Raw genomic sequence first — 26,224 nt, 5'->3', positions numbered from 1 at the left:
TGAGTCAAACTTTCCTTGACTGAACAAGGGCAGCTGAATGTGGGTGAGCTCATAATAAACTGAACCAAGTATCTGCGGTGAACTCTGGATAACAACTTGGCCACAAGTTGGCTTCATGGTGACTGTTGACTGTACTCCTGTGAAAAAAAAACAAGTCCATGCAGTAGGTTTTCTGTGCACCTTATTACAACCCATAGTTACATCTCATTGTTAGTAATCATGTCAGGAGCATAGGTTGGTCAGTGATGTAGGATATAGTGTGACAAAGTCCACATTACGAGGAGGTTGGGTTGATTGATGGGTCAAGAAAACGTACAATTCTCAAACAAGAGACTGCTGTTTGTTTTCTGTATGAAACAGATAGTGAACACTGTTTCTTTTAACAAGCAGTCCCACAACATTTACTGTGCATTTATTGGTGTGGCTGCATTTTTATTGCAACCATGAAGACACTGGTCTTCTAAAGCTCTCGACTAATTGCCATAAAATGTGGTTCAGACATTTAGCATCAAGTGAATTTATTGTAACGACTTTCATAATCTCCTGACTGCTCATCTTGGCCCATCATCAGATCAATATTTTAATTTGTCTGAAATACCTGCAAAACTACTGACAGTCCCATTAATCTCAGCTGTACTTTGCCTTTAGTGCTAATTAGCAAGCATCGTGCTAACACTACAGTAATGCTAATCTAAGATCATGAACGTGGCAAAAAATTATACCTGCATTGACCATAAATTGCCTTCGTATGAGCTGAGGTCCCTGATTACAAGCAGAAACAATATGATACAAATCTGAAAATCTCTAATGTGGATTTCTGTTCACTAGAGCAGAACTGGGAGAAAATAAAAGGTCTGCATTCGGGCAGTATTTGATCGGATGTAGTGCTGTTAGTGTAACTTCCTTCTGGCAAGCAAATGGTGAAATCAGAAAATGTCAAATAATTTATGCAGCTGCCCCCTTTTCCCAGTGTTTCTCCCGCTCTTTTATCATCGTGGGGGGATGTGGAGCTGCTAAGATGCTAAGAGATGCTTGTTTTATTTTTTCCCAGCTTGTGCCATTTGGAAATATTCGTGCAAGACTTGATTGCCACAGTAAAACTGTAGATCAGCACACCAATCCCACATGGTTCAAACTCTAAACCTGCCTCTACATGAGCAACCTTACTCCTGTTCACTTCAGGACCAGCGGCCTCTTCTCCAACTTCAGTCTGACAGTGTTACAATGGGAGCAGACAGCTGGGAACTGTCCAGAGTTGCCTCTTGCCTGCTACATCGTTACACTCTCTGCCTGTCTATTGCCTGAGTGTGTACACAGCCAAATGTGTCGGCTCTGAGTGTGCGCACGTATGTGTCTGTTTGTTTGCCCTCTTTCAGAAACCCGTCACACACAAAGATCTCACCTGCCGGGGGACACGGCTGCTGACCCAGCCTTTGTGGAGGCAGCCGCTGGCCAAAGTCCTATCTCTCTCTCTTTCTCCGACTCATCATGTTTCTCCTTTATTTATTTTCTTATCTGTTTCTAATTGTCCATGTCGTTCTCCATTAAATGGTTTTGTCCTGGCAGTCATTACACTCTTGGCTGTCCTTGTTGTTAGTCCCTCTTTGAATTGGTTTTATTGTTGGAAAATTTGACCTGATCTTATCCAAGCGTGTAAGGCTGATGCGGCTGAGTGCACAACATTCACTTAAGTATTAGGGCTTGTCATATGCTATTCACTAATATTTATCTTTCTGTCCTTCACACAGAGCACTGTATCATATTGCTTTGTCATTGAGTCATCTGTTCTTACAATAAAAATCTGGGGATTAAGGTCCTCTCAGCAGTGCTGCAATTTTTGCTGACTACTACTGCCAGCGAGGGCAACCCACAAAGATCCTAAATTACTAAATGCCCTGTTAAAGGGTCAGTTCACCCACAACACACGTATACATACATACATACATACATACATATGTACAGCCATTTCCCTTCCTTGTTACTCTGGATAATCCACAAAACACACTGTCACTGTTTCCAGAGCAGGTGAAAGTAGTTAGATGAAAAAAGATATGTTAACATATTTTAATTATTGCAATTGTTATTTTTTGATGATGTCTTTACTTTTTATCTCTGAACAGAGCAGTAGGTAAAAAAAATATGCATACAAAAGAACAAAAAAACTGAAAACATCTCATTTCTAACCTCTGAGCTCCTTCTAGACTCCACTGAATTCCTCCATTATTGACTTATGAGATGGGCAGATCAAAGACACTGCCCACACACCATGGCCTTACAGGGCTTCACATGGTGAAACATCCAAAGTTCCTTCAGTGGGGACAAACATCATCACAGAGGCAGGCAGTGGGAGAGCAGGACCGGAACATGGCTGAAACCCAAGTCAACTCTAAATAAACTAAATGCTCAAAATTTCACCCATTTATGATGATGATGATGATGAAGTTTTCTACATCTGAAGCCTTTTCATTCTATTATTGTTTGTGAAATTCTGTCATGCAGCCAGAGACAACACAGAACACACAAAAAATGACAAAAACACAATATATATATATATTTTAAATATACTAAAGCTTCCACAAAAGCTTGTGTATGACAATTTATGCTGGTGACAGCACAACAAAAAACACAATGTGCACCCAAGGCCTCGAACAAATAGATTACACAAATGACACAATGTTGACATGTAACATGTAGAATCATCTAAAGTTGGATTTTTATGTCTTTAATCTCTTCAGAAGTGGCAGGCAGAATGGACAGTGTAATATCAGCTTGCACCCTCTGATGTGTGAAAAAAAAAAAAAAATCTGTACAATTATAGAAAAAATGCAACTGACAAGCCAACAGCTGCTGAGATGCACTGGCTCCGGTCCAGACGAGGCCTTTTGTTTAAGCAGGCACACCATCAGGGAACAAGTTCTTACAAGAGTACAATACCTCTGTCTGCAAAGCAACAGACAGCGCCAAACAGCACTGCTGATAATGTAAAGAAATGTGGATCAAAGCTCTAAATGAAGAGGACACAGTGAGCTCGGGCGAAGAGGCGGGGGTGAATGAAAATGAGCAGAACCTGGAGGGGAATGTATTCATCAGGCCTCCATGTTGATTTACTGGGCTGTTTGGAGGGATGACACTGAGACATTTTCTTTAACTAAAGGTTTAGACTGGAGAAGGTGAGAAAACAGAGAATGATACATTATACATGCAGTGGATTTCACTGGATTTGTGTTTGTGTCTGTATACATCTCATTAATACAGTAGTTTAGTGGCTGACACAACAGCTAAACACTGAAAAAAGGCAAACAAGAACTCCAAGATTGTTCCTCTGTTTGCATCCACCTTTAGCCTGAGTCATCCTGCCCTTTTTAAAGGACACACTCGTTCTCATATTTACATTACATTTACATTTTGCTCAGTGAGAGGTAACATTACAACAACAGACAGCACAAGGACGTGTCTGTCTGCTCTCTCGTGCTCTGCTCATCACACTGTAAAGGTGCCCTGACTCTGTCCTGTTATTTTCATTCATCATTTTCTATTTCTTTATCTTTACCTTTGTGCATCTCTCTCTCTCTCTCTGCACACTCACACGCACACACACACACACACACACACACACACACACACTCAAATCCTAATAAGTTTGACAAGAACACCCTGTAGGACCAGACAAGGCAACCGGATCAGCTCTTAATCACCACGATGATGGGAAGGACAGATCCTCCTGTGTGCATGCTAATGAGCATCTCTCTTCAGCAGAAAAGGTTATTCACTGAATTAGAGAAAATTCCATTCATTCTCAGTTAATTGAACTTCAAGTTGACTAGGCAAATATTTGAAAGTCAGATTCATAAAGACCTCTACAAAAGAGTTTTTAAACTCCTAAAAACCTTTTTGTAAAAGCGTTAATATTCCATAACAAATTATCTTATTTGTTAACTACCAATTGCATGTCTATAAAAAAATGAATCAATAATTGATGACATGTTTTGTTTTCTAATTCGAGCTTTTATTCAAACTCCATCTATTAATGAAGGCTTACAAAAATTTCCAGTATTTGGTCCTTGTACTATTTTTATTTACTTTTTCAGAAATTGTCAACAAAATTACCGTAAGCCTCCCACAACCTTAAAGCTGTGTTTCACTGTGACTACAGGAGATGAATGGTAACTTCAGATGTATGTGTATATCTGCTGCTCTTACAACAACTGAAGGGAGGAGAACAATAATAATTCATTCCTGTTGTTGGGAATACCTGTTTGACAAAATAATCTTGACTCAAAGTCTCCGTACAGGTCTTTTGTTTGTTTTTTTCCCCTAGAGCTTTCATGTATGTTTTTTGGTCTTACTATTATGCCAGGTAAGAACATTTTTCAGTCTGTCTTATTAATCATATTTCTTGCTTCTATTTGTGTGTAAAATCAAAATGCAACCCTTTAGGCTCTCTTTGAGTTTGTGTTAATGACAGTTTTGGTAAATTTGGTGCACTTTTTTGGTGATTTTCTTCAAACAAAAGCCACCAGTTAAGCCTCTGAAATTTAGCTTCATCTTCAGTCTTTCTACTAAATAAAACATTGTTTTAAAGTTCATATTCTTGCTTAAAACTGCAGCCTGTGTAGTGGATTTTGAGATGCACCAGCCACTTCAGCGGGAGGACAAAAACATCTGATTCCCTACCAGCTTATGGCAAAAATGCATTTGAGCCACCTGCCTTGGAGGCGCTGAGCAAACTAAGTCATAGGATGCGAGACAGAGGGCAGCTTCCAGTGCAGAGACTTTGAATCATGCTGTAACTGATGCTATCTCAGTCCTGTGTTTTTTGAGGACACAGCGATAAGGGCTTGGTTGGGGGCTGTATTCAGGGCAAGCAAAGATCCACAGAGGGTTCTTTAGCCTCATTTTCTGACCGGCCAGCTCCCAGGCCTACTTAATATTTCACAGCTCCCACTGAAATGGAGGAGAATGCACTTAATTAAGTGTGAACAATAAATTGGCTATAACCAATGCTCCACCGCGCGTGGGTTTAGGCTTTTGATCATTCAGCAAGGTCTCTGAATGTATGTGGCCCTGAGACGCTGTGTGTATGTAGATGCATGAAATTACAGTATGACGTGATTTGACCATGACAAACTAGAACTTTGAAGTGTTAAATTGCCGGACGGGTGTCAGTGACCTCAAAACACTCAGTTGGTCTCAGAGAGGGAAGAGTGGTTTGCTTTGAATGAGGTGGATGTCAGAAATAAAAGCATTGGAGCAAACCGAGGCAGAATATTAAGCTTAATTTGGCAGCCAGACACACACACACACACACACACAGAGTCACTTATCACTACATTAAAGGAAAGGTCGATCCCTGGATGAGCTTAAACTGCTGGCCAAGTCCATTTTGCTGTAAATCATTTAACAATTTGACATATTACCCACAATGCCTTTTTCTAATCCGGTGCCACAGTTGTGTAGGTGTTTCGTCCAATTAGGGAAATTGACAGTGAAGAGAGGATGATGCCGTGGTCTGTGTCTCAGTTTTTTTCAAGCAACACAAAAGTTGCCAAAGAAGGTGTCAGATTTTGCGTCACTGATGACTAAGGTGTAAGCTGGAGCGGCACTCCACTCAGGAGACTGATAATTGGATGTCAATGCCAAATTTGGGCATTGGAGAGGTTCTCAGTACGGAGTAACGTCTCCTTGTGAGCCCTCATCGATGCATGTCTGTGACTTGTATGCAATTCAACTGAAGAGTGATTTCTCTTCTCCTGCAAGAGACACATTTTTAAAAAGTTGCCAAAATGATCAATAAACAGCTGAGGCTGTGATATCCTGATTTATAAGCTCCTGAAACACTTATTCATTTCCCAGAGTGCAACTTGATATAATCTGTCATTAGACCCTCTGTGATAAGTCGAGATAACCTTGATGACATCATTAGGGGTTATCTTAGTAGGACTCTACATGACATGTAAATTGGTGGAATGCCCTTTTAATCTTCGCTGTAGCTGTGCAGGAAACGTCTCAGTGTGATCTTTAATATCTAAATTGATGGCGTCCACAGAAAAAAATTTTTTATAAGAGGCATGCATGTTTTATCTAATGCGTCTGTAACTCATAACTTATAAATGCATTTTTGATCATAATCTGGTGATTCAAAAGCTTTCCTTATTAACCGATTTACTAACCCATAAAGCATTAATGAATTATTCAACAAGCGATAGCCCCAGAAATTCAACATATATAATAAATGGTGAGGTGTTTTTGGGAGCATTAGTCATTTAGCCATGTGGGGTCTCCAAGCTGTCTCCATTCTAGGAAGTAGGAACAAGATTCGTTTAAATGTATTGCTTTGGGTGGACAGTACACTGATGTGACTGCACACACACACACACCCACAGTCACAATGACTCCCCCAGTCCTGGCAGCAGATACGGGCCTGTCCAGATGAGCTGTTATTGATGGAGGAATGTATCATCCTCCCTCCCACTGTCTCTGACACACTGCACTGATGAAGTATGCTGCTGCACAGGGCAAGTACAGCCGGAGTGTAGCACTGTCTGTCTGTAGAGTCTTATATCTATACTGTATCTTTTTGGCCTAGGAACAACTAAATAAATAAATAAAATACTTAATAAGACCAATTTAACTAAATAAAATACTCAATACAATTCAAATACAACAGAAGATGGACAAATATCTTATAAAAAAGTAAACCAAGTTCTGTGCCAACTTTCGGTTCTTAAAAGTTTTCAGTACTCTGTGCTACAGACACAGTTTTCCTTCGCTCCTCCCCTTTTTTGGGGAGCAAATGTATGAGGGAGATTCTGTCTCTCAGTTTCTGGAGTCTACTTCAGTCAAAGTGTATTTAGTTTCACGTTTCCCTCTTTCTCTCATTACTGGATCCAAAATGGGGGCTCACACCTGACACACCTCTTCCACAGCAAGCACGATGGATTCTGTGAGGAGTCCTGGAGCCCAACCGAATATATTATGAGAAGCTATAGTTATAGTCTTTCAAAGCTCCACGTCAGCTTCAGTGTTTCGCCTTTTATTCTCCGCTGTGCGCTGCCTCAGAAAGCACATTCGAACAAAGGACAGAGTGGTGGTGTTAATGCACTATAATTACAGATGGAGGTGGATGGTGAGGCAGGCTGCCATCTACCGGCTTAAAAGCAACCCCCCACCCCCACCCCTCCACTGCCACCTCGCCTCACCACAGCCACCCCCTCACCCCTCCCTCCTTCTTCTAACTCCCACTCAAGTAGTCAGTTAGAAGAAGCAGACCGAGTTCACACACACATTTTAGGGAAGAACATATGCACACATTCAGCCTGGGGGATGTGTGATGGACACAAAAAAAGGCTTTGACTGGTGAAGGCCTTTTTAACATTTAGGAAGACAGCAATTCACAACATCACTGCCCAAACCTACAGTCAGTCATTGGCATTTTCCATGTTCCCCAGCGTAGGGTCACAGGTAGCTGTGTGCAGGTCTTCACCATTTGGTGTTGCATTGTTAGACCAACAATAACGGAAGTGAAGCTGATAAGGAGATGAAGCAGCCTCTCAGTTTGTCACCAGTGTGAAGTGGCAACTACTTAGCATAAACCATGCAGTTAATTACATGCACATTAAATACACTGCTTAACCAGAAAAACAGCTCAAAGCATTCACATAGATTGCAGTGCACTTCCACCAGAACTCTGACTTGACTTGGAAAAAACCCCCCCCCCAAAAAAACAGGATATGTGGAGGCCAGCAATCATACTTAATTAAAAGAAGGAAAACAGAAATGACTTTGATGCTGTTTTTTTTCTCTTTATCCAGCTCCCTGCTGCTGTCTGTGTTTACTCAGGTTCACTCCCTGATCTTTCTGGAACAAGTGCACAATCAAAACACCTAAAGAAGTCAGACTGAGGCATTAATTACATGCTCTGGATAATCTGAAAGACTGCCCTGACACCGCATATATATATATCTGACCATCACATTATAGCTGACATCAGACCCCCCCCCCCTTCCCCCCAGCAGATTCTTAAGTCTCAGTAAATGTATGTCTTCTTCAGCAGGAGTGCACTGTTGCGCTTCCGGCGGCAGGAACATGTGTATGCTGAGCATCGACACGACTCCCCCTGTGATCTGTCGGACGCACTGAGGCTCTCCAAGCAGGAAGCTTTTATATGGTAATGAAATCGATTGGGACCGATGCGCGCACCAATCAGAAGCGTCTGATTTATGTTTGAGGGACTAGTTGAGAGGAGTAGTCGCCTGGCAACCGCCTAATGAAAATGCTATTAAAAATAGCGACCACATCAGAGCCCGTTTGCTCTTGTTGCCTGTGGGGTGTTTCACAGACAGCGATCCGCTGACCGGTGGATGTGGTGACAGGAAAAAAAAAAAAAGATTAAATCTGCTTCTCGCTGAAAACTCTCCGCTGGCTGAGCCTATAGGAGGTGAGGGGGAGAGCAGTTCTGTAGGTTGGTCAACAGCCCATCATCCTGTGTGTTTCCCCAAGGAAGTGCCAATCATTTCATAATTAATCCTAAATGCTTCAATATTAAAGCGTAGCTTAGCCACTGTGTGTGTGTGTGTGTGTGTGTGTGTGTGTGTGTGTGAGGCTCAGTGTAAATCTATATGGAGGCTGGCTTAAAGGAGCCAACAATGGATGAACACCGCTTCCTCTGAGCTGAGAAAAGACGGGATATCAATGCACACTGCAAAAAAAAAAAAAAAAAAAAAAAAAAAAATCTCAAATCCAATCCCAATTACCGTTGCGAGAACATATGGACATATCTTTAATAAACAAGAAAAAGTCAAATCTCTAAATCAGTAGCCTATAGACATTACATTAGATCCAAGAAACACGTTGATGCTCATTGGAATCAAGTAGGATTATCTCACCCCCCCACTTCTTTTCCCACCAGATAGAATCGTTAGAGCTGATGGATGAAAAGAAAGAAAAAAAAAACAGGATCGATGTTTTTTTTGCATTGTCGTCTTGTTTGATCTCTGAATCTGGTGGAATGAAAATGGGATGGATGTGACTGACTGTTACTGTGGAAACCAACTTTCCCCTGCCTACGAGATGCTCTTTCATCCCTAACCACCCAGCTCACAGCCTCGACAGCCTATGTTTGCTGACAGAATATAGATTAGACAGCTCAGATGATCTCCAGTCCCCGCCACATTCATCTCAGCCCCACATCAGCGCAACAGGGGCATCGACGTTTAGGCTGCTCACTGGACGGGGCATGCACACTTGTGGGAAAGCTTCGTTCATTTCAACGAGAGGAGGAATCTGCTGTGCCACTTACAACAATTGGTGACGGCAAAACTGTTCGCCACTTCCAGGTTGTCGATGTGAGGCGTCAGTCTGAATTCCGAAGTGCCAAACTGAACCATTCCTATCCGAAACGCGCTGTACTCTTGATCCGCGCCCCTTGGAAAGAGTCCCCCTGAAACCGCAAAAAAAAAAAAACAAAAAAAAAAACATAGCAGTTACACTTGCACGATGTCCAATGACAAGACACATTTTCAACCAATTTTTTTTTTCTCAAGTCGTTGCTTTTCATCCCAAACCGTTTCAGGTTTGAACTCATGGATACCTACCAATCTGAACGCTGGGCGAGCCTCCGAGCGCGCATCCCCATAAAACCAGCAGGACCGAGAGGGACAAATTCACTATCTTCTCCATGTCCACGGTTTAAGTGTCCACATCCACCAGGGGAGCCTGATATTCCTCGTTCACGCCGGAGACGTTAGATCCGACACATACTGGACACCTTCAGCCTTGGGGAGAAATAGATTAATTAAAAAAAAAAAAAAAAAAAGAACAATCAGGAGCGAAAGGAGCGTTTTTGTTTGCTCTTCTCTGCAGGTGGCTGGCAGTGAAGGCACAGCAGCAGTGAAGGAATGGTCGCCTGCTCTGTAGGTCTGCTGTCTCCTGCCAGCAGCTGATGCCTCCTCCGAACGCACAGGGACACTGCGCGTCTCCGCTCGGCTCGTCGGAGATCCTCTCAGCATCACACCCACAATGTGAGGAATCTTAACGAGGAGGCGAAAAGAGGCGGAAACAGCCGAGCTTGCAATCCGCTCGGTGACCAGAGCACACTTTCAGCTACACAGTGGTGATAACCTTTGGTTCTGAAAGAGATATTCGTCTTTTGTTTTGACTTTGATTTAAGGCATGAAAGACACACTGTTGATTCATAACATCATGTGGCATCATTAGATGTGTGCAGTTAACTCGTATCTCTGATGGTTGCCAATGGACAACACCACATTTGAGCCACATTCTGTACCGAGTCCCAGTTTCTGAAAAGGTCAGTCTCTCTTTGTTAAAGCAGTTGTGAAGTTTCCACCAACTGATCCTTGTGTGGACTGATTTATCATCTTCCCCATCAACATTAGATTAACTAAACCTTCTTTCCTTAGTATACTCTTCCCTTAAACACAATATTTCAATCCAAAGGCTTAATAAACCTGAGTAGATTGTAGTATACACACATTTTTACATAAGCAACACAACAGCAGATCTGATCATCATTTGTGAACAGTTCATACATTTCATGCACTTGACTGATACTCCTGCACAGAGTTTTTTTTTTTTTGAATTTTCAACTAATGATTATTTTAATTATCAGTTTCAATTATCAGTATTGTTTACAAAATGTCAGAAAACATTGAAAATGACAACTGTAATTTCACAGAGCACAATGCGATGCCTTCATGGAACTGGTTTTATTTGTAACAGTTATAGGGATAAAAGCAGCAAATGGAGAAGCTGGAACCAGACAAAATAACAGGCTGTGATTGTTTGAAAAAGGACTGAAACACTTAAAAAATAGTTTTCTGTCAATAACTGAGGGACTGTTGAGACTCTAGAGTTTATAATTAGTGAGCAGGAAGGCACAACTCCCTCAAGATCATTTCATGGATGTGAACTGTGGCTCTTGCAGGGATCAGAACCATGACCGTAAAATAAGGAGATGACATCCTCAACCATCCTGCTGCCATGGAAGCCACATAACAGCAGCAGCTGTTTATCAGAGCCACAGAAAAACATGGCCCTGACATTTGTATTTCGAACGAATGAGATTAAAGAGGAGTGCAAATGAGTTACAGTTACAGTTACATTGAAGATTTACTTGCATTAATCTTAATTCCTTCGGGACTCAATGTGCTAAATGCCATAGCCCTGCAAGAGTCCACAGGCTAATTCATAACAGATTTTAACCATCTGGAAGAAGTAATCCTTTCTCTCCTAACTGCTCCGAGAGAAATTACAATTTTCCTGAAGGTGTTGTTGTGTTAAATATCAAACAAGTGACACATTGTGCAAAAAAACATGTTGAATAGACATCTTGGATTGAGATCTTGAAATGCTTTTTGGTCACTCCATCGACAAGTCTCCTCTAAACTACATATGAAGTGCATCAGCACTTATTTCCCTCCCTCTGCAATGCAAATCTACAGCTGGTTGTAGGTGCCATTTTAAGCAGCGTTAAATGGAGAGGAGCTGCCTCACAGCCAACAGGAAGCAAATGACAATCCTGTCGCCTGTTTTTTATGATATGCATATCTCAGCCCACACAGACAGATGTATATTAATCACTGGACCGTGTGACATAGCAGTCTGGGAGCAAACTAATGAGGCTGAGAGCGAGGGGGAGCGGAGGGTGGCAGCCGTCAGAAGCAACACAGTGAGCCAGATTTCAGCACCACGGACAGCACATCCCACCTAACACTGAAGCTCCATGAGTGCACAAATGAGACGGAATATAAAAGAAATTCTGGTTTATTACAGCCTGCGTTCAATTTTCCTGGTTAAGGCCATCTTTACTATTGGTTTTGGACTCAAAGATCATTGTTATCAGGGCTTGTTTTCTGTTAAAGTATGCAGGGCAAGAAACACTAGTGCTTGTATGATCAGGTTGGTTGTAAACAAAGCAGTGGGTACAAAGTTAAAAAAGGAAGTCTGTAATGTTTGATTCATCATATTAGTTCTTAACAATGTCATAAGGAGGTTTTTATGACATGAAATATTCTATGAATACATAATAAACACTTAAGTTTAGGGGATAAAAACATCCGCAGTTATTAAATGAAAGTTTAACACTAAAATTACAAGAATATGTAACAGTAAAAACTGTATGGATGTGGTTTTATTTTAACTGAAAGTGCTGGAAACATAAGCAAACGTAACAACAATTGTCATCACATGTTGTTTCAAATGTTGCTTAACTCTGATTGGTGCACAGAAGTAGAAGTCTCTTCTCCTTTTTCTTTTACCACCTGAGCCACGCCCATTTCAAACCAGTGACAAAAGCAAGGAGGAAAACACAAACACAGAAATCTATCACGTAAAATAACTCATCTGATTCTGGAAGATAAGAAGTTACTATTTCCTCTGTCATTCGCACCTAATTATTGGATCATTCCAGGAAACGTCTTGGATATCTGACTGCATGTGTTCCTTGCCCTGTCATACTGTTGTAGCAATGCTGCCGCTCTCCCACATCTTAGCACAACTTAGCATGTACAAAGCTATTGTTGACTACATTCTGTCAGATGAAGCCAGAATTCCCCTTTAACCTCTGATCATTGGAATTGCTGTGCCAAACTGTACCTGTTGCTTTCTACACGGACCGAACACCGAAACCTTTGCTGTCTAATGCCATTGTGGATGAAAATCCTCTCCCTAAATCGAATGCCCAACTGCTTGTGTTTCACCGGCTCACATGTGTTCATCTGACTGACCTTGTCTGGCGGTGGTGCCATGGATGATTTCACTCTGCTGCTGCTAGACTCAAATGTAATTTCTGCTTGATTATCTTACAGCACATTCCACAATGCACCGAATTTGCGGCCCGCAAGATAATTTAACTCTCACAACGCTGAGCAGCGTTCTAATGGGTTTTTGGGAGTGAGAAGAGAGTGACTCATAATCAAATCATGAACCTGCAGGCTATGTGACAATGTTTACCTTTGCGTCAGTTTGCACAAATAAACCACAAGAATGAGATGGAAATTTTGCTCACTTATGAAAACATTTGGCTTTCCAGTGAATCCACTTTATGGCCTGCGCAGCAAAAAGCAAGTGAAACCAAGTCACTGACCTTTTGAGAAATGTGTCACCGCTCAGGTTTGTGTGTCGCAGAAAGTGCGACTGCTTCCTAGAAAGCATTTATATTTCTGGCATTTAGCCGGTGCTCTTATCTAGAGTGACTTACAATGAGGAGCATTTTAGCGTCACAATCAAGGGCACTTCAACAAGACACTCAGCTTGTGATGGACAAATACCGGCTGTTGTGGTGGGGATCTGACACGTGACCTTTCAGTAACAGAATGCATATTTTAAAGATTCCCTTGCTGTCATTAGCTGCAGTGCACAGAAACAATGGATAAATGTTTCTGCATATGTCATCTGAAGTCCACTGGGGGCCTGAAAGGAAGCCTGTTTTCTAAATTACTTTTTGCTCTATGTTGTTTTTTTTTTAAACCACGCTGTGAAATTATCTTCCATGTTTGGACTGACCTTCAAAAATGGGTTTGTAGAGAATCTCGAGAGATCTGCTACCCTACATGTTTTATCAAAAATAAGACGAAATTAAATGAAAACTCAATCCACTTGGGTAGGTATGCAAGAAAATAAGAGGCCAGGAGACACTGCAGCGTGACACATAAAGTTATACTTTCCATGTCTGTAAAGATACTTGATATTAAGGACTGTAATGTATGGAGGGTTGCAATGAAAACAATGAAACACCAGGAGAAATCCCATCCAACTCAAACCAGCTGTGGTTTATTCCAGTCTTTATGTGATAGACAGATGTGTGCATATGTACAGGTGGTAGCTGGTTGAAACATGATGACAACAACTGATCCTTTTTTTAAAAAACCTAAATAGAAAATATAAACCATGTTTTACTATACATTAAACTTAATAGACTGAGAACATCATCTAAGGTTATTAAGTGTAAACCAATGCATAACAACTACTATCATTCTAAGCTAAAAATGTAGCATCTCAAGCAAAATAGTGCAACAACTTTACACTCAGACAAACAATTGTTTCCAGACAGAGAGACTGAGTTCTGCTGCAGGTATCTGACAGGGCTCACACCTTAACTCACTCCTGTATTTCAGCTGTGATGAAGCCAGGCTCCTCCTCCGCCCCGCTCCTCCCACAGACCTGCCCCTCACAACAATCTCATAACTGGCTCAGAAATGGTTGTTATCAGTTGTCTTCCTTTTCAGAAACCTCTACAGGGCTGGTGACTATCCCAGCATGCAATGTCTACGTTGCCAAGCCACTGTGCCCTTCAGGCTCAAGTCTTCGTGGAGAAATGATTTTACATTTTCTTCATCATGCAGTGTGAAATACTCAACATTTATCTTCTTTAAGACAGATGGAGCAATAACTCTGAGCCCACAACTACACAACAGACTGTAAAATAGGTACACAAAACAGTGCACATCATGTATTGGTGATTAACAAATTTGCATATTGCTGCATGCAATTTGAATGTGAAGTGTACATTTTGATCTATTACATAAATGCACATTAGCATTGCCCCTAGTAAACTGGGCATCCCCAGCTGTTTTCTATGTATGGAACATTGTTATTACCACAGGCAAACCATTGATACCAACTGCACCAGGCTATTGAACAGCTGATCACGAGAACACCCACAAACAAGATGCATTTATAAGAGCATATTATGCCAAGATGAAGACTAGGAACATTAGCACCACATGTTTTTGTACGAAGAAGTGTTAGTCACATTTGTAGGTAATTCCGGGTATTGTAAGAAGTTATGATTAAAATTGTATAAATACAAATGCAGCATTAACATCAAAAACAACATTAAAACAAATGATTTTTCAATTTTATTTATTTTTTTGACTCTTCTCTCTGTCATGCCAGTTGATCAGAAGTTGAAAACAGCAGGGACTTACAGTGGCTGCTGACGTGACAGCGTCAGCGTGTTTCAGCATACAGTAAAGAGGTGATGTGAATACATAACAAGGACTTTGGACAGACAGAAGTTGCTAAGCCAAGCATATACTGCCATTAGAACAGTTCTGGGGAGTTAAACCTGAAGGGATCCGTCCCAAGGTCAGGAAGAGTGCTGAGACTGGACACTTTGACTGCACTGGCTTGCATCAGTAGCATTCAATCTGTACCAATATCACACAGAGCTCATTTTATGTTTGACCTCTAAAACACTGTATTAGCCTTGGATCAGATGAGAGGATCCACACTAATAATCTAAACCCCATTTGATCCAACAATAAGTGACAACAAAAAAAACAACAAAAAAACATCTTTACAAAATGAAGCTCAGTGTAAGTTCAAATGCCTCATTCATTCACAATTCTCTCTCTCTCTCTCTCTCTCTCTCTCTCGCTCTCTCTCTCTCTCTCTCTTACTCTTGTAACCAGCTGACAATATCAGTTTTCAGTAACCAGATCAGATTTTGCTACAATTTACAATCACGTTGTCACTGACAAATTTTAAAATCTGTAAATTCATATCCACTTCTAGGTCGGGCTCATCAGAGTCCACTCACATCCAGATCTCCAGGACTCTCTTCTTCTTATCACCACCACCAGTGTCTAGACCCCGGAGAGTTTCCTATACTTCGCACAAATATGGAGACATCGCGATGGGGTCTGATCGCTAAAGACTCACATCTCTCACTTTTCCTTTCTTGTTTTGCCCAGGGCAATGAAAGTTTTATTCGTTGACTCAGAATGAAGTCTCTCCTGATTGAAATTAGATTATTGAAGAAATAGAATCAGTTTTGCTATAACATTAAAAACATATCCATGTTCAAATAGATTCATGGAGTATTTTTACTGTTTCACTGTTTTTGCTAGTTTTTGTTTTGCTTAGCCTACAATGACAGTATTAACATACAAACACGTTAGGCGTGGTATAATGTCTACCATATTCGCCATTTTATTTTAGCATGGTAGCATGCTAATAGTTCCATATTAGTGATAAACACAAAGTATTTTGACCTGATGATAGTGCTAAATGAAAAGTTAACAGATCTCCAACTTTATAACAACTCATCAGGGAAAAATGCAACCTCTCCCTGGCGCATTGCCATTGTAAATGAGTTAGAGGATCATTAAAGTCATCAGGATTCATCATCTGAGGACCATGAGTGTCTGGACAAAGTTCGACAATATGAAGTGTCATATGGACGACAATCCGTCCCGTATTTTGTTGAGATATTTTAGCTAAGAACACTTACCATCTTTCATATTCCTGGTTTTGATCTTCTGATTCAAGCTGCACAGTAAAGAAAGGTTTTTTTTAAAGCTTAAAGAGGATTAGATCTGTACCAGATGGAAAGTAATTGGGGTTGAATGAGGTTGGCGATGGTTAACATAATTTTTTCGTTACTAATAAGTGTAATTATACTTCCAGCTTGTATTTCATTTTTGCATCTGTTTTTATTCCTGTCTCTCTTACTAATGATGCATCCTCCTGATTCCCTTGCTGCTTTCATGTTTCCAGCTGAGCTGATGCACAACCATTCAAAATATCAGCCTCAAAGTAGTAAAATGTACAGAAAAGATAGGAAAATGGTTTTCTGTTCCTGAAAATTCAATCTGAATTGAAGACATGGCATTTTAATTTGAAATGAGCATGTTGTCTTGTTTCTCTCATTGTTCTTCAGTTCAACTTTCCTTCAGTTTTCAATGTTCTCTCCTTTTACCCTCCTCTCTCCTCTTTTTCCTCCGTCATCAGGCTTTTCAGCTCTCCTAACATTTCACCATCACTCCCTCATCACCAACTCTCCCTTTACTCTATCTTTTCTCTGGTTTGGGCAGAGTGAACTCCAATGACGGGACCTATGGTCATGGCTATTTTACAGATTGGTTCAGACCAGCTGGAACTGAGCTCCTCGCCACCTTGACCCCTGACAGAGAAATGACATCCTCCACACTTTCTACACTCCACACTCCACATTTCAAGCTCTGCCAAAAAAAAAATATATCTGCCACGAAACAGCCACAGTGCCTGTGAGGGAGTGGAAAATTGTGGCTGACCTTAAATCTACTGTGGCATCCGGGTAATAGCCTATTATGTCTCAGGTTTCGGATAAAACCTTGAAAATTGCCTCATGACACTGTACAAAAATGACAGGGAGTAAACAAACAAACCACCAGGCACATATACACACAGGGTGCAGGAGTCACCAGACTGTAAGAGTGGGTTGTCACTGATGGCAGGAGTGGTGTGGTTTTACATTAGTCTCTATGCTATAAAAATATGGCCCTCAGTCTATAATATGACAGTTTGATGGAATATGATTTGAAATAATGACGATAACATTGTACAGTGGTAGAAATGCCTCTTCCTTTGATAAGAAAACCTGTTCAGTATTTTCGGGCAAGGATAAGGTTGTAAAAGCACAACAATGATGTGTGAAAGCCTTGTTCACAGTAAATGAGCTTCCAAATAAGCCCTGTGGCCTCTCCTCCCCCACTGCTCCTCCACTAATCATTGCCTGACTGTCATGGTGGTTTTCTTGGTGGCCTGCGTGGCTGCCTGGTGAGAGGTCAGGTTGGATTAGAAAGCACCCCGTGTGATATAGGTTACTGCACTGTGCTACTCGCAGGGTGCTTGGGTGTGGGGGTGGAGCATGCGTGCGTGCACACACACACACACACACACACACAAGTCACACCACTGACAAGAGCTGTGTTCAATAGATCCACTGCATGAATTTAATCATGACACATTTTATTAGTTTCCTTGCATCATTAGCTGATGGTTCCTGTGATGCGGCCTGCATCACCTCAGATCTTCTGAAGGATCTTGTCATGAGTAATTAAATGTCGTTTCGCCACAGAGAATGCCTCATATTTATGGTTTGTATCCTACACTGAAAGTTCATATATTTTACCTGTGTGAAGTGGAAATCAGCAGTCTTCCTCATCGCCATCATTATATGTTACACACAGCCTGGCACTACATCTGTTTCCCCCCCAGGAGAGCATTTTATCTCCATACTACACTGAACAAATATAGATCCGGCCATCGGAGGGCACTGCAGAATCTCTCTCGTTTGAGATTCAGGCACAGCTGAAACGAGTCTTCTTATCAGTCAGTATTAACTACTAATCAATATATTTTCCATGAATTAAAAGAAAAACGTGTCTCTCTTAATGATGTGTGGTCCATCTGTGATGTTAGAGGCTTTTCCATTTTGGTCGTGGCTCGGGCTGGTTTTTGTAGTGACAGAAAAAATGTCTGTAACCATGGCAGCGAGAAAGAGAGAGAGAGAAATACAAAGCCTTGTTTTGTGACTTTGTGCTAACCAAAAAAAAAAAAAAAATCCAGCAATGACAATGACAATTATTTTGCTCCCGTTTGCATGAGCAAATCCTGAGCCAGTTTGCCTCAAACTTCATCAATATGACCCTGCTGTCGTGACATAAGGTCAGCATCTATCTTGCTTCATTAAGCCAGGGACAGATTTCATATGAGAAGTCTCACAATGATAGTCAGGGGTCATTTTCAAAGCAGGTTTGTATGAATAATAAATGGCTGGTTTGGCACATTAGAGGAGGTCAAGCCTGAGTGGGAGAAACATCTGTGTTGTTGTGTGAAGAGTGGGATACATGTCGGCAGAGCAGAGGAGGAAACGCTGGAGCTACAGACTTTTGCCCCATTGTAAAAACACAGATACACGTAAAGAAGCTGGAGGCAAAATTAAACAAACTTACAATGTTCGTGGATTCAAATAAGTGTATTCATTTTTAATCACATCAAATGGTGAAAAGTCATTTGATAATTTGTTTTTCTTTGCTTGTAAATTTTTACAGACACACGGTCACGTCACTGGTGACCCATTTACACACGCTACAGTCGGGAGATGTGGAGTGGAGGAGTGGCAGTGTCACATGACCTTCTGGACAGGAACAGGAGTGTTTCACATATCCACTTATCTTCTCAAGAGCAAATCATAAGAATAAAATTTAATAAATACTTCATATATATTTATATTTTCTATCTTCCTATACATGCAATTTTTTTAACATGCAAGGTAATTACAATGTTACACTTTGCATAAGCTTAAATAAAATTCGTCAAGTTTGCAAGGGGCAAAAAATCAAATAGCTATTTACAAATGCTCTTTTAGAGATCTGTGCATCTTCCTCTCGGTCATTGTGAAATCAATCTTTGTGGATTTGTTTACACACCATACATCACAACAGTTATAGCAACAATCCTGTATTAGCCTCTCAAGTGCCATTATCAATAAATTAAATATTTTGATACAAGATGCTATTTTTCTAGGTAAAGAAAGATTATAATTGTTGTTTCACACACAAATGATGTGATGTCTATCTTTATGTGAGAATAATATTTTATGTGTAATAATTATAATAATAGATAGAAGTTTGAGTTTCTTCTCAGCAGTCGTTTTGTACAGGCAAGACTCACATTTCTCAGTGTTCACTTTGGAATCAAACTCCTTGAATATAATCTGATCATTAAAGAACTCATGGGAGTGAAGTGTGGGTGGTTAATAATACAAGATGATTTCAAGGTAATCACAAGTATATGGACCAGTAAATCACATTAAAGAAGAGGAAGGAGAAGGGGAAGAGGGCTCGGGCATACAGGTCGACTCTTTTGGCAGCGGAGGGGATGACAGGTTTCGGAGGAGGAGGTTTCTTGTTGTTCTTGGCCTGGGATTTGCCAGGACCGGCGCCAGTATCAATGGGCTTCCCGTAGCAGTCAAAGTTCGACAGCTCAAAGTCCCTCGGGAGCGAGCCCACGATGCTGAAATCATTGGTCCGCAGGTCTGACTTGGAGGTGCACACCTTCTTGCAGCGCGTCTCCGCCACCTGAGTGCAAGAAAGCAACATGAGGGGGAAATAGAAACATATGAGCAAAGACAACATTTATACGAACAATCTGAAAGCGCTGCTGGCAGCCCCCGAGGCAGCGTAACTAGACCAAAGCGGTTTGAAACTGACGGAGCAATAGGCCGACACTACAGGCCGTGGAGGCTCACACTCTCACAGAGGTACTACAAACTGTAAACTGCTGTAAACTGACACACAGTACTGTGAATGGAATAAAATTGGCAGATGCAATGTTCAAACAATGGAAAGATGCAGGGAACGCCACCAATGCATGGAATGTTTCTTCTTCATTATGTTACACACAATAAAAAAGTCAAACAATCTTTTCAGTTAAACCATTCAAACTGTGGAAGAGACCTGAGTGCTGCATCTTTAAATCAGCTGAAGCACCATCCTGTATCTCAGAATAGAAAAGTTGACATTTATTTCTGGAACTTACATCACATTTTATTTACTTTTATCTCTGTCTCTTCCACAGGTATATTTGCATGTCCACAGTGGCTCCAGTAAGTATTCAGACCCCTTCTCTGCACATTTTATTATGTTGTAGATTTCATTTTAAAAGATAAAATTCACCATTTTTGCTTGTTAATCTATATTTGATATCCCATAATAACAAAGAGAAAACATGTTTTTAGATTTTTTTGCAAATGTAACAAAAATGAAACACTAAAATCTCTCATTTGCAAAAGTATTAAGAGCTTTAATTCAGTACTTTGTAGAAGCTCCTTTGGCAGCTATTACAGCTTCAAGTCTTCTTGGGTAAGTCTCTACAAGCTTTGCACACCTGGATTTGAGCAGTTTATCCCTGGCAGATCCTCTCAGGTCTCTCCACAGATGTTCTTGGGATTTTAGTCTGGACTGTGGCTGGGCCACTCAACAACAACAACAGTCAGACACTTGTCCTGCAGACAAGCTGTGTGCTTCAGGTCATTGTTGTGCTGAAAGGTGAACTGTCACCCCAGTCAGTCAGGTCATGTGAACTGTCAGGTTTTCTTCAAGGATCTCTCTGTGTTCATCCTTGCCTCAATTCAGACCAGTCTCCCTGTCCCTGCCGCTGAGAAGACCACCACCATGCCTCTTCCGTAGGGATGGTATTAACCAGATGATGAACAGTGTCTGGTATTTGCCAGATACAGTGTTTGTGGCTCACTTTTTGTATCATCAGACCAGAAATCTTTTTCTTCATGCTCTCAGAGTCCATCAAATGCCATATGGCAAACTCCAAGCTGGCTGTCATGCGCCTTTTACTCAAAATGGCTTCCGTCCAACCACTCTACCATGAAGGCCTGATTGATGGAGTGCTACTGAGATGGTAGAGATGGCAGAGGACTTCAGAGTACATCTGAAGCTCTGCTGGAGTGACCGAACAAGGCCCTGCTTTCCCGGCCAACTCTAGGAGGAGTCCTGGTGGTTCCAGACTTCTTCCATTTCACAGTTACTGAGCCCACCGTGCTCCCGAGAACACTCAAGGCTTTGGAGATGACTTCATACCCCGACAGAGGTCTGCAGAGATGTTCTGTCTTGACATGCAGAGTGAATTATGGGACCTTACATACACAGGTGTGTGCCTTTCCAAACTATGTCCTATTCAATTCAATCAACTCAATTTGCCACAGGTGCACAGTCAAGTCCTGGACACATCTCAGGTATAATTTCAGCAAACAGGAAGCACCTGACCACTGACTGACTTTTGCAAATGAGAGATTTAAGTTTTTCACATATATTCAATTTGGAAACACTTCAAACAACAGGATTTCTCATCATTACGGGTTATTGACTATAGGTTGATGGGCAAAAAACACAGTGCAGTAGGCGAAAAAGTGAAGGGGTCTGAATACTGAATTGAATTTTCAATTTCAATTTTTCAATCTTTCTGTCAAATGGGATATACTCATTTAAAATGTACTGTAAAAACACACAAAACTACCTTCGTTTATCTGACAAAATAAATGTATTTTATCAGGCTTAGGATGCAAGGCCTTGGTATACACGTCTCATCTATTACAATACAAAATGTGGCCTAGTTTGCCCTTTGCCCTAACATCAATGTCTTATCTTTACAGATTCCTTGCTTGCAGACCAAACTGCACAAATCATGATGTAGACATATTTTTTTGACAAAATCCAAAGCAAAGCTCCACTTTCCTCACTGGCTTTTGTTTGACATATGAAAACAGCGTTGTGTGCATGTACAGTAGCAATGATGTGACACCACATCCATGCTGCAGGTAGGTTTCATCCAAACTGAAATGAGGCTGTTTAGGATTGTTGGACTCGATTGAAAACAGACTAGACTTTGAAAACCAAGTGAAGGAGCTGTTTGATCCTGAAGCTTGGACAGAACCCATGCTGATAAATCACAACTACTGTTATTTTAAGAGAAGAAGAAAAAAAAAAGATTGTTTTCAGCCAAAATTAGACTCACTTTGTGCTCTCAAACATTGCCTAATATGGTTGCTCTCCCATCTGGGCTTTTGTAACCCCAGTACACCCTCTCCATGCTATCTCAGCATACAACCGGTGCTTATAAAAAACATTCTGCAATAGGATGCAGTTTAATGTCATCCAAAAAAATCCCTTTCATCAACTTCCCTAAAGGCCTGCAGGGTGAACAGGATCTAATCAGACTATGGATGCTTAATCACTGAAGTCATTAAGCTCATTACAGCTTCATTATTTTGATTTGGTTTTGACAAGAAAACCTATTAAACCTCAATGGAATAATGTAATCCTCTCAAACCAAATGTGGTCAGGACTAACGGGGACACAGAGGTAAATTAATTTTAATTAGCCATACAATTGGAAGAGCCGTACAACATACTGAATGCCTGATGTGCATGTGAGTGTCAGACTGGAGTCCTGACTGAGCATCTGAGCTGTGTGTGAGAAACTTTGCCAGTTTTTAATGATTGGAATTCCCTGTTTTGCATTTAGATTAGATCTCTATGCCTCACAGTTAAAAATCTGCCTGAGGATGTTGGACTGGATCTGGAATATGCACTGTGACATCGCACTGTTTGTTACTGTAAGTGGGAAGTTACAGAGAATCTGATACACAACACAATGCGATGTTTTGGTGACTCACTACAGCATCACAACCCAAGGGGGTGTTATTTATATTTGGATAATGAATATGATCAATATCAATTAAATAGCCTATTGAATCCACATACATACACAAGACTCAATGTTCCCACTGGGAGAAATGCAGTTGAAATCAAGTTGGAAATACAGGCAGGAATAGCAGGCACGGTTTCATATCACCAAGAGAAGCAGAGACTCGATCACATAAACTACCCCCTGATCTTGTCTCCATGTTCATTTATCCCTACCGTATGAACCCTTGGCTGTTTTTTCTTGGGTTTAGTTCTTGCAGTTGTTTGGCTTTTTGCCTTTATATCCACAGATTTTTAACACAAAGTAAATATTTGTATATGAATGGGTAGAGGAAGCCGTATTTGTTCCAGGGATACAAGAGCTGTGTTAATGGGACATTCTATCTTACTTACTTTCATTTGGGATGAATATGTTTTGAGTTTTGGCACTGTAATCACCATCATGCTTTGGGTTATAATGTAGTATAATAATATATAATATAATAAGGTGTGATAGCTGTTGGCTAACCCGATCCCCATAATTAGTCTGTTGCACAAGGTCATACTTGGTGCATCTATAAAGATGCAGATGACAATCACCAGAATTACTTTTGGTAAAGCGGAAAATGTCTAATATAACCATCACAAGAAAGTACATTTTGTTGTCTCAAGCCTGCATATTCTAATTTGAGTAAAGCTATAAAATAAATTTTATAGCTTCTACGAATAATGAAACACTTACACACACACACACACACACAAACACACTTAACACAAGTTATCAAACCAGATCCACTGACGTGCAAGGTGCTGACATGAAGCGGTGTCCCTCCGGTCCCGTTGACCGTGTTGTTTCTGGCAGCGGGGCTCTTTCCCGCAGCCTTCTCCTTAGAAGCGATCTTGGCCTTCTCGGCCTCGATGCGCTTCGGGCTGTTGAGCATCACTTGAACCACAGCGTACTCCACCAGCGAGGCGAAACCGAACAGCAGGCAAGCGATGAGCCAGATGTCGATGGCCTTGACGTAAGACACCTTGGGAAGCTCCGAAGCCAAGGAGGTGCACTCAGAGGACAGAGAGAGCACCGAGAGGATTCCTAGAAAGAGAGGGAGGACAGGTGACCTTGTCAGTCAGCAAAGTGAGAGAAAGTTGAATCTCTAAACATCAAAGTTGCAACTCTACCACTGTGAATAATACATTTTTCTCTATAATGCACTTTGTCATTCCATCCTGTATTGTGTGATCCCAGTTCTGTTTTGCATATTATAACCATTACATGGCACTACATGCTTTTCTTACAAAATGCTTCTTCCATTTATTAAAAAAACTCAAATGTACATATACATATAAAGGCTTTGCCTAAATAAAATAAATAGGAAACAAATAACGATTTAACAAAGAATAAGTAAAACAAGACAACAAATCTGACCACGCATTCAATGGCATCTTTTAGTAGCAGTTTTTGATATCTGTTGCTTTAGATGCTTTTTGGCAAGTGCCAAAAAAGTATTGAGGATTGCTTCCCTGCTCTGTTAATAATGTGATAAAGTATAATAATAATCAAAATACAACACTGGCATAAGACCTTTCGTGGTGTCTAGGCAAAAAGATGCGATACACCACATGCTGAGAGTAAAAAAAATGATGCATTTCCTCTTCACTGCACAAAATACTGAACAAATTAATCTCCCAATTTGGACAAAAGCTGTAATAAAGTGTTCACACCCACACAAGGCTTCTGAAAAGCAATTCAGATGCATGACCGTTCCTTTACCCCATTTATTAGGACATCTCCAAGAGCTCAGACAGCCTCTAATGACAGAGTAATTTTAAATTGTTTTTTATCTCTGATAGCCGACTGGATTACAGGTTAGAGACTCTCCCCCTGCACAGCAGCACTTGTCTCAGACTACAGCAGAAATAATTACAACGACTCTGAAGAGTATATTCTAACCGCCAGTAAAGGGCTTCAGTCCCTTTTTTTCTCACAGTAATGTTACTTCAGAGAGACAATAAATACATTAGAATGACCAATGGGTTTTGGCTCCATCGTGGTCGCTCTTCAAAGACCAGTTTGTACAAGGTTCAGGACGTCTAATCAAACATCTTCTCCTAAGTGGATTTAAACAAACGTAAAATTTGTCATCCTGGAAGCTGACCTATTATCCACGAACAGAGAACAACATTGCCTTGATAGTCTATGACACATCCAGCTGTGTGTACCAAATGAAACTGGTTATTTTATATCAAACAGAAACAGATGAACAACATATTTTTGTCTCTAATGCAATGTTTTTTTTTATTGTTTGCATTTGTATATATTCCCTGTGTGGAAAGAAAACAAGTGGTGTAAACTTGAAAATGCGTTCACAGTAAAATGCACATATGGAGGCATATACACAAGTGTATATGGACACGCTAAACACACGTAAATGCTATAACACACACATACAAAGACACACAGCACAGAGCAATAAATGAGATACTCCCACACCTGGGTGTTGACTGACCTGGACTGATCCCATTTAAAGAGAAGTCAGAGGAGGCTTCCAGGTGGAGTTGGAGTGATGATGGCATGAAAGTGGTGATAAATAACTGGAGGGAGGATGAAGAAAAGGAGGCAGTGGATGACTGGAGTGGGATAATAATGGATTATCTTATCCATGCAGCCCTGCGCACACAGAGGTGCCTGTGTGATACTGTATATGGGTGACACTGACATATTACACACAGGCTGAATTATGAAGGAGGAGGAAAAAGTGAGAAGTAGAATGGACATTTTTCCAGCAAACGCAAGCTTTGTCCCAAATGTCCATATGGCGTGTCTCAGTTCTGCCATGTGCAAAGTTATCTTTCCCATACATACAGGCTACGCATGGGAAAGATATTAATATGTATAAAGCATAGACATATATGTCAGAATATAGACCATGGCCACAAAATCTTTGTCATTCGCATGAAATATTGTCCTCAGGGACAATTTTTGAACAATATGATGGACAGTCACAGACTGTGGCCTGCTGCAGACCTTGACAAATTAATAGTACATTTTATTGTTTGCTTTTACAAAAGTGCACAGTATTGAGCACATAGCTAACATTAGCAAGATACAGCTGAAAAAAACACTTTTAGACACTTTAGCTGACAGACTCGATGAGGAGCCTGCTCTTCTTTACTTCTGTTTGATATCAAAAACCCATTGCTTCAACTATTTTTTACAGACTTCTAGTAGTAAATTTACCA

At 40.8% G+C, this 26,224-nt stretch overlaps 2 protein-coding genes across 14 annotated transcripts in view; both read right to left on the bottom strand.

Moving 5' to 3' along the window:
• gria2b (glutamate receptor, ionotropic, AMPA 2b) overlaps positions 1-9,936 on the bottom strand; it is a 47,973-nt gene extending 38,037 nt beyond the window's left edge. For 4 of the 7 annotated variants that reach the window (XR_011684481.1, XR_011684480.1, XM_071457645.1 and 1 more), the window contains exons 1-2: positions 9,594-9,934; positions 9,299-9,439 (exon numbers count right to left, since the gene is read on the bottom strand). Coding sequence is in view for 5 of the 7 variants with exons in the window: in XM_071457645.1 (XP_071313746.1) it covers positions 9,299-9,439; positions 9,594-9,678 (226 nt within the window). In the remaining 2 variants the exon portion in view is untranslated. Of the gene's footprint in view, positions 1-9,298; positions 9,440-9,593 lie in introns of all 7 variants that reach the window. The other 3 variants (XM_071457647.1, XM_071457646.1, XM_071457643.1) reach the window with 3 other exon arrangements.
• An 8,805-nt stretch (positions 9,937-18,741) lies between these two features.
• glrbb (glycine receptor, beta b) overlaps positions 18,742-26,224 on the bottom strand; it is a 28,104-nt gene continuing 20,621 nt past the window's right edge. For all 7 annotated transcript variants that reach the window (XM_071457829.1, XM_071457830.1, XM_071457834.1 and 4 more), the window contains 2 exons: positions 23,785-24,077; positions 18,742-19,865 (listed from right to left, as the gene is read on the bottom strand). In XM_071457829.1, the coding sequence (XP_071313930.1) occupies positions 19,569-19,865; positions 23,785-24,077 (590 nt within the window). In that variant the 3' untranslated portion in view covers positions 18,742-19,568. The remainder of the gene's footprint in view (positions 19,866-23,784; positions 24,078-26,224) is intronic.

The sequence above is a fragment of the Trachinotus anak genome, unplaced genomic scaffold, assembly GCF_046630095.1.
Source record: "Trachinotus anak isolate AG129_WGS33_773 ecotype Australia unplaced genomic scaffold, CSIRO_AGI_Tana_v1 ptg000021l, whole genome shotgun sequence".
Classification (NCBI taxonomy): domain Eukaryota; kingdom Metazoa; phylum Chordata; class Actinopteri; order Carangiformes; family Carangidae; genus Trachinotus; species Trachinotus anak.
This window is presented reverse-complemented; position numbering and strand designations above follow the sequence as displayed.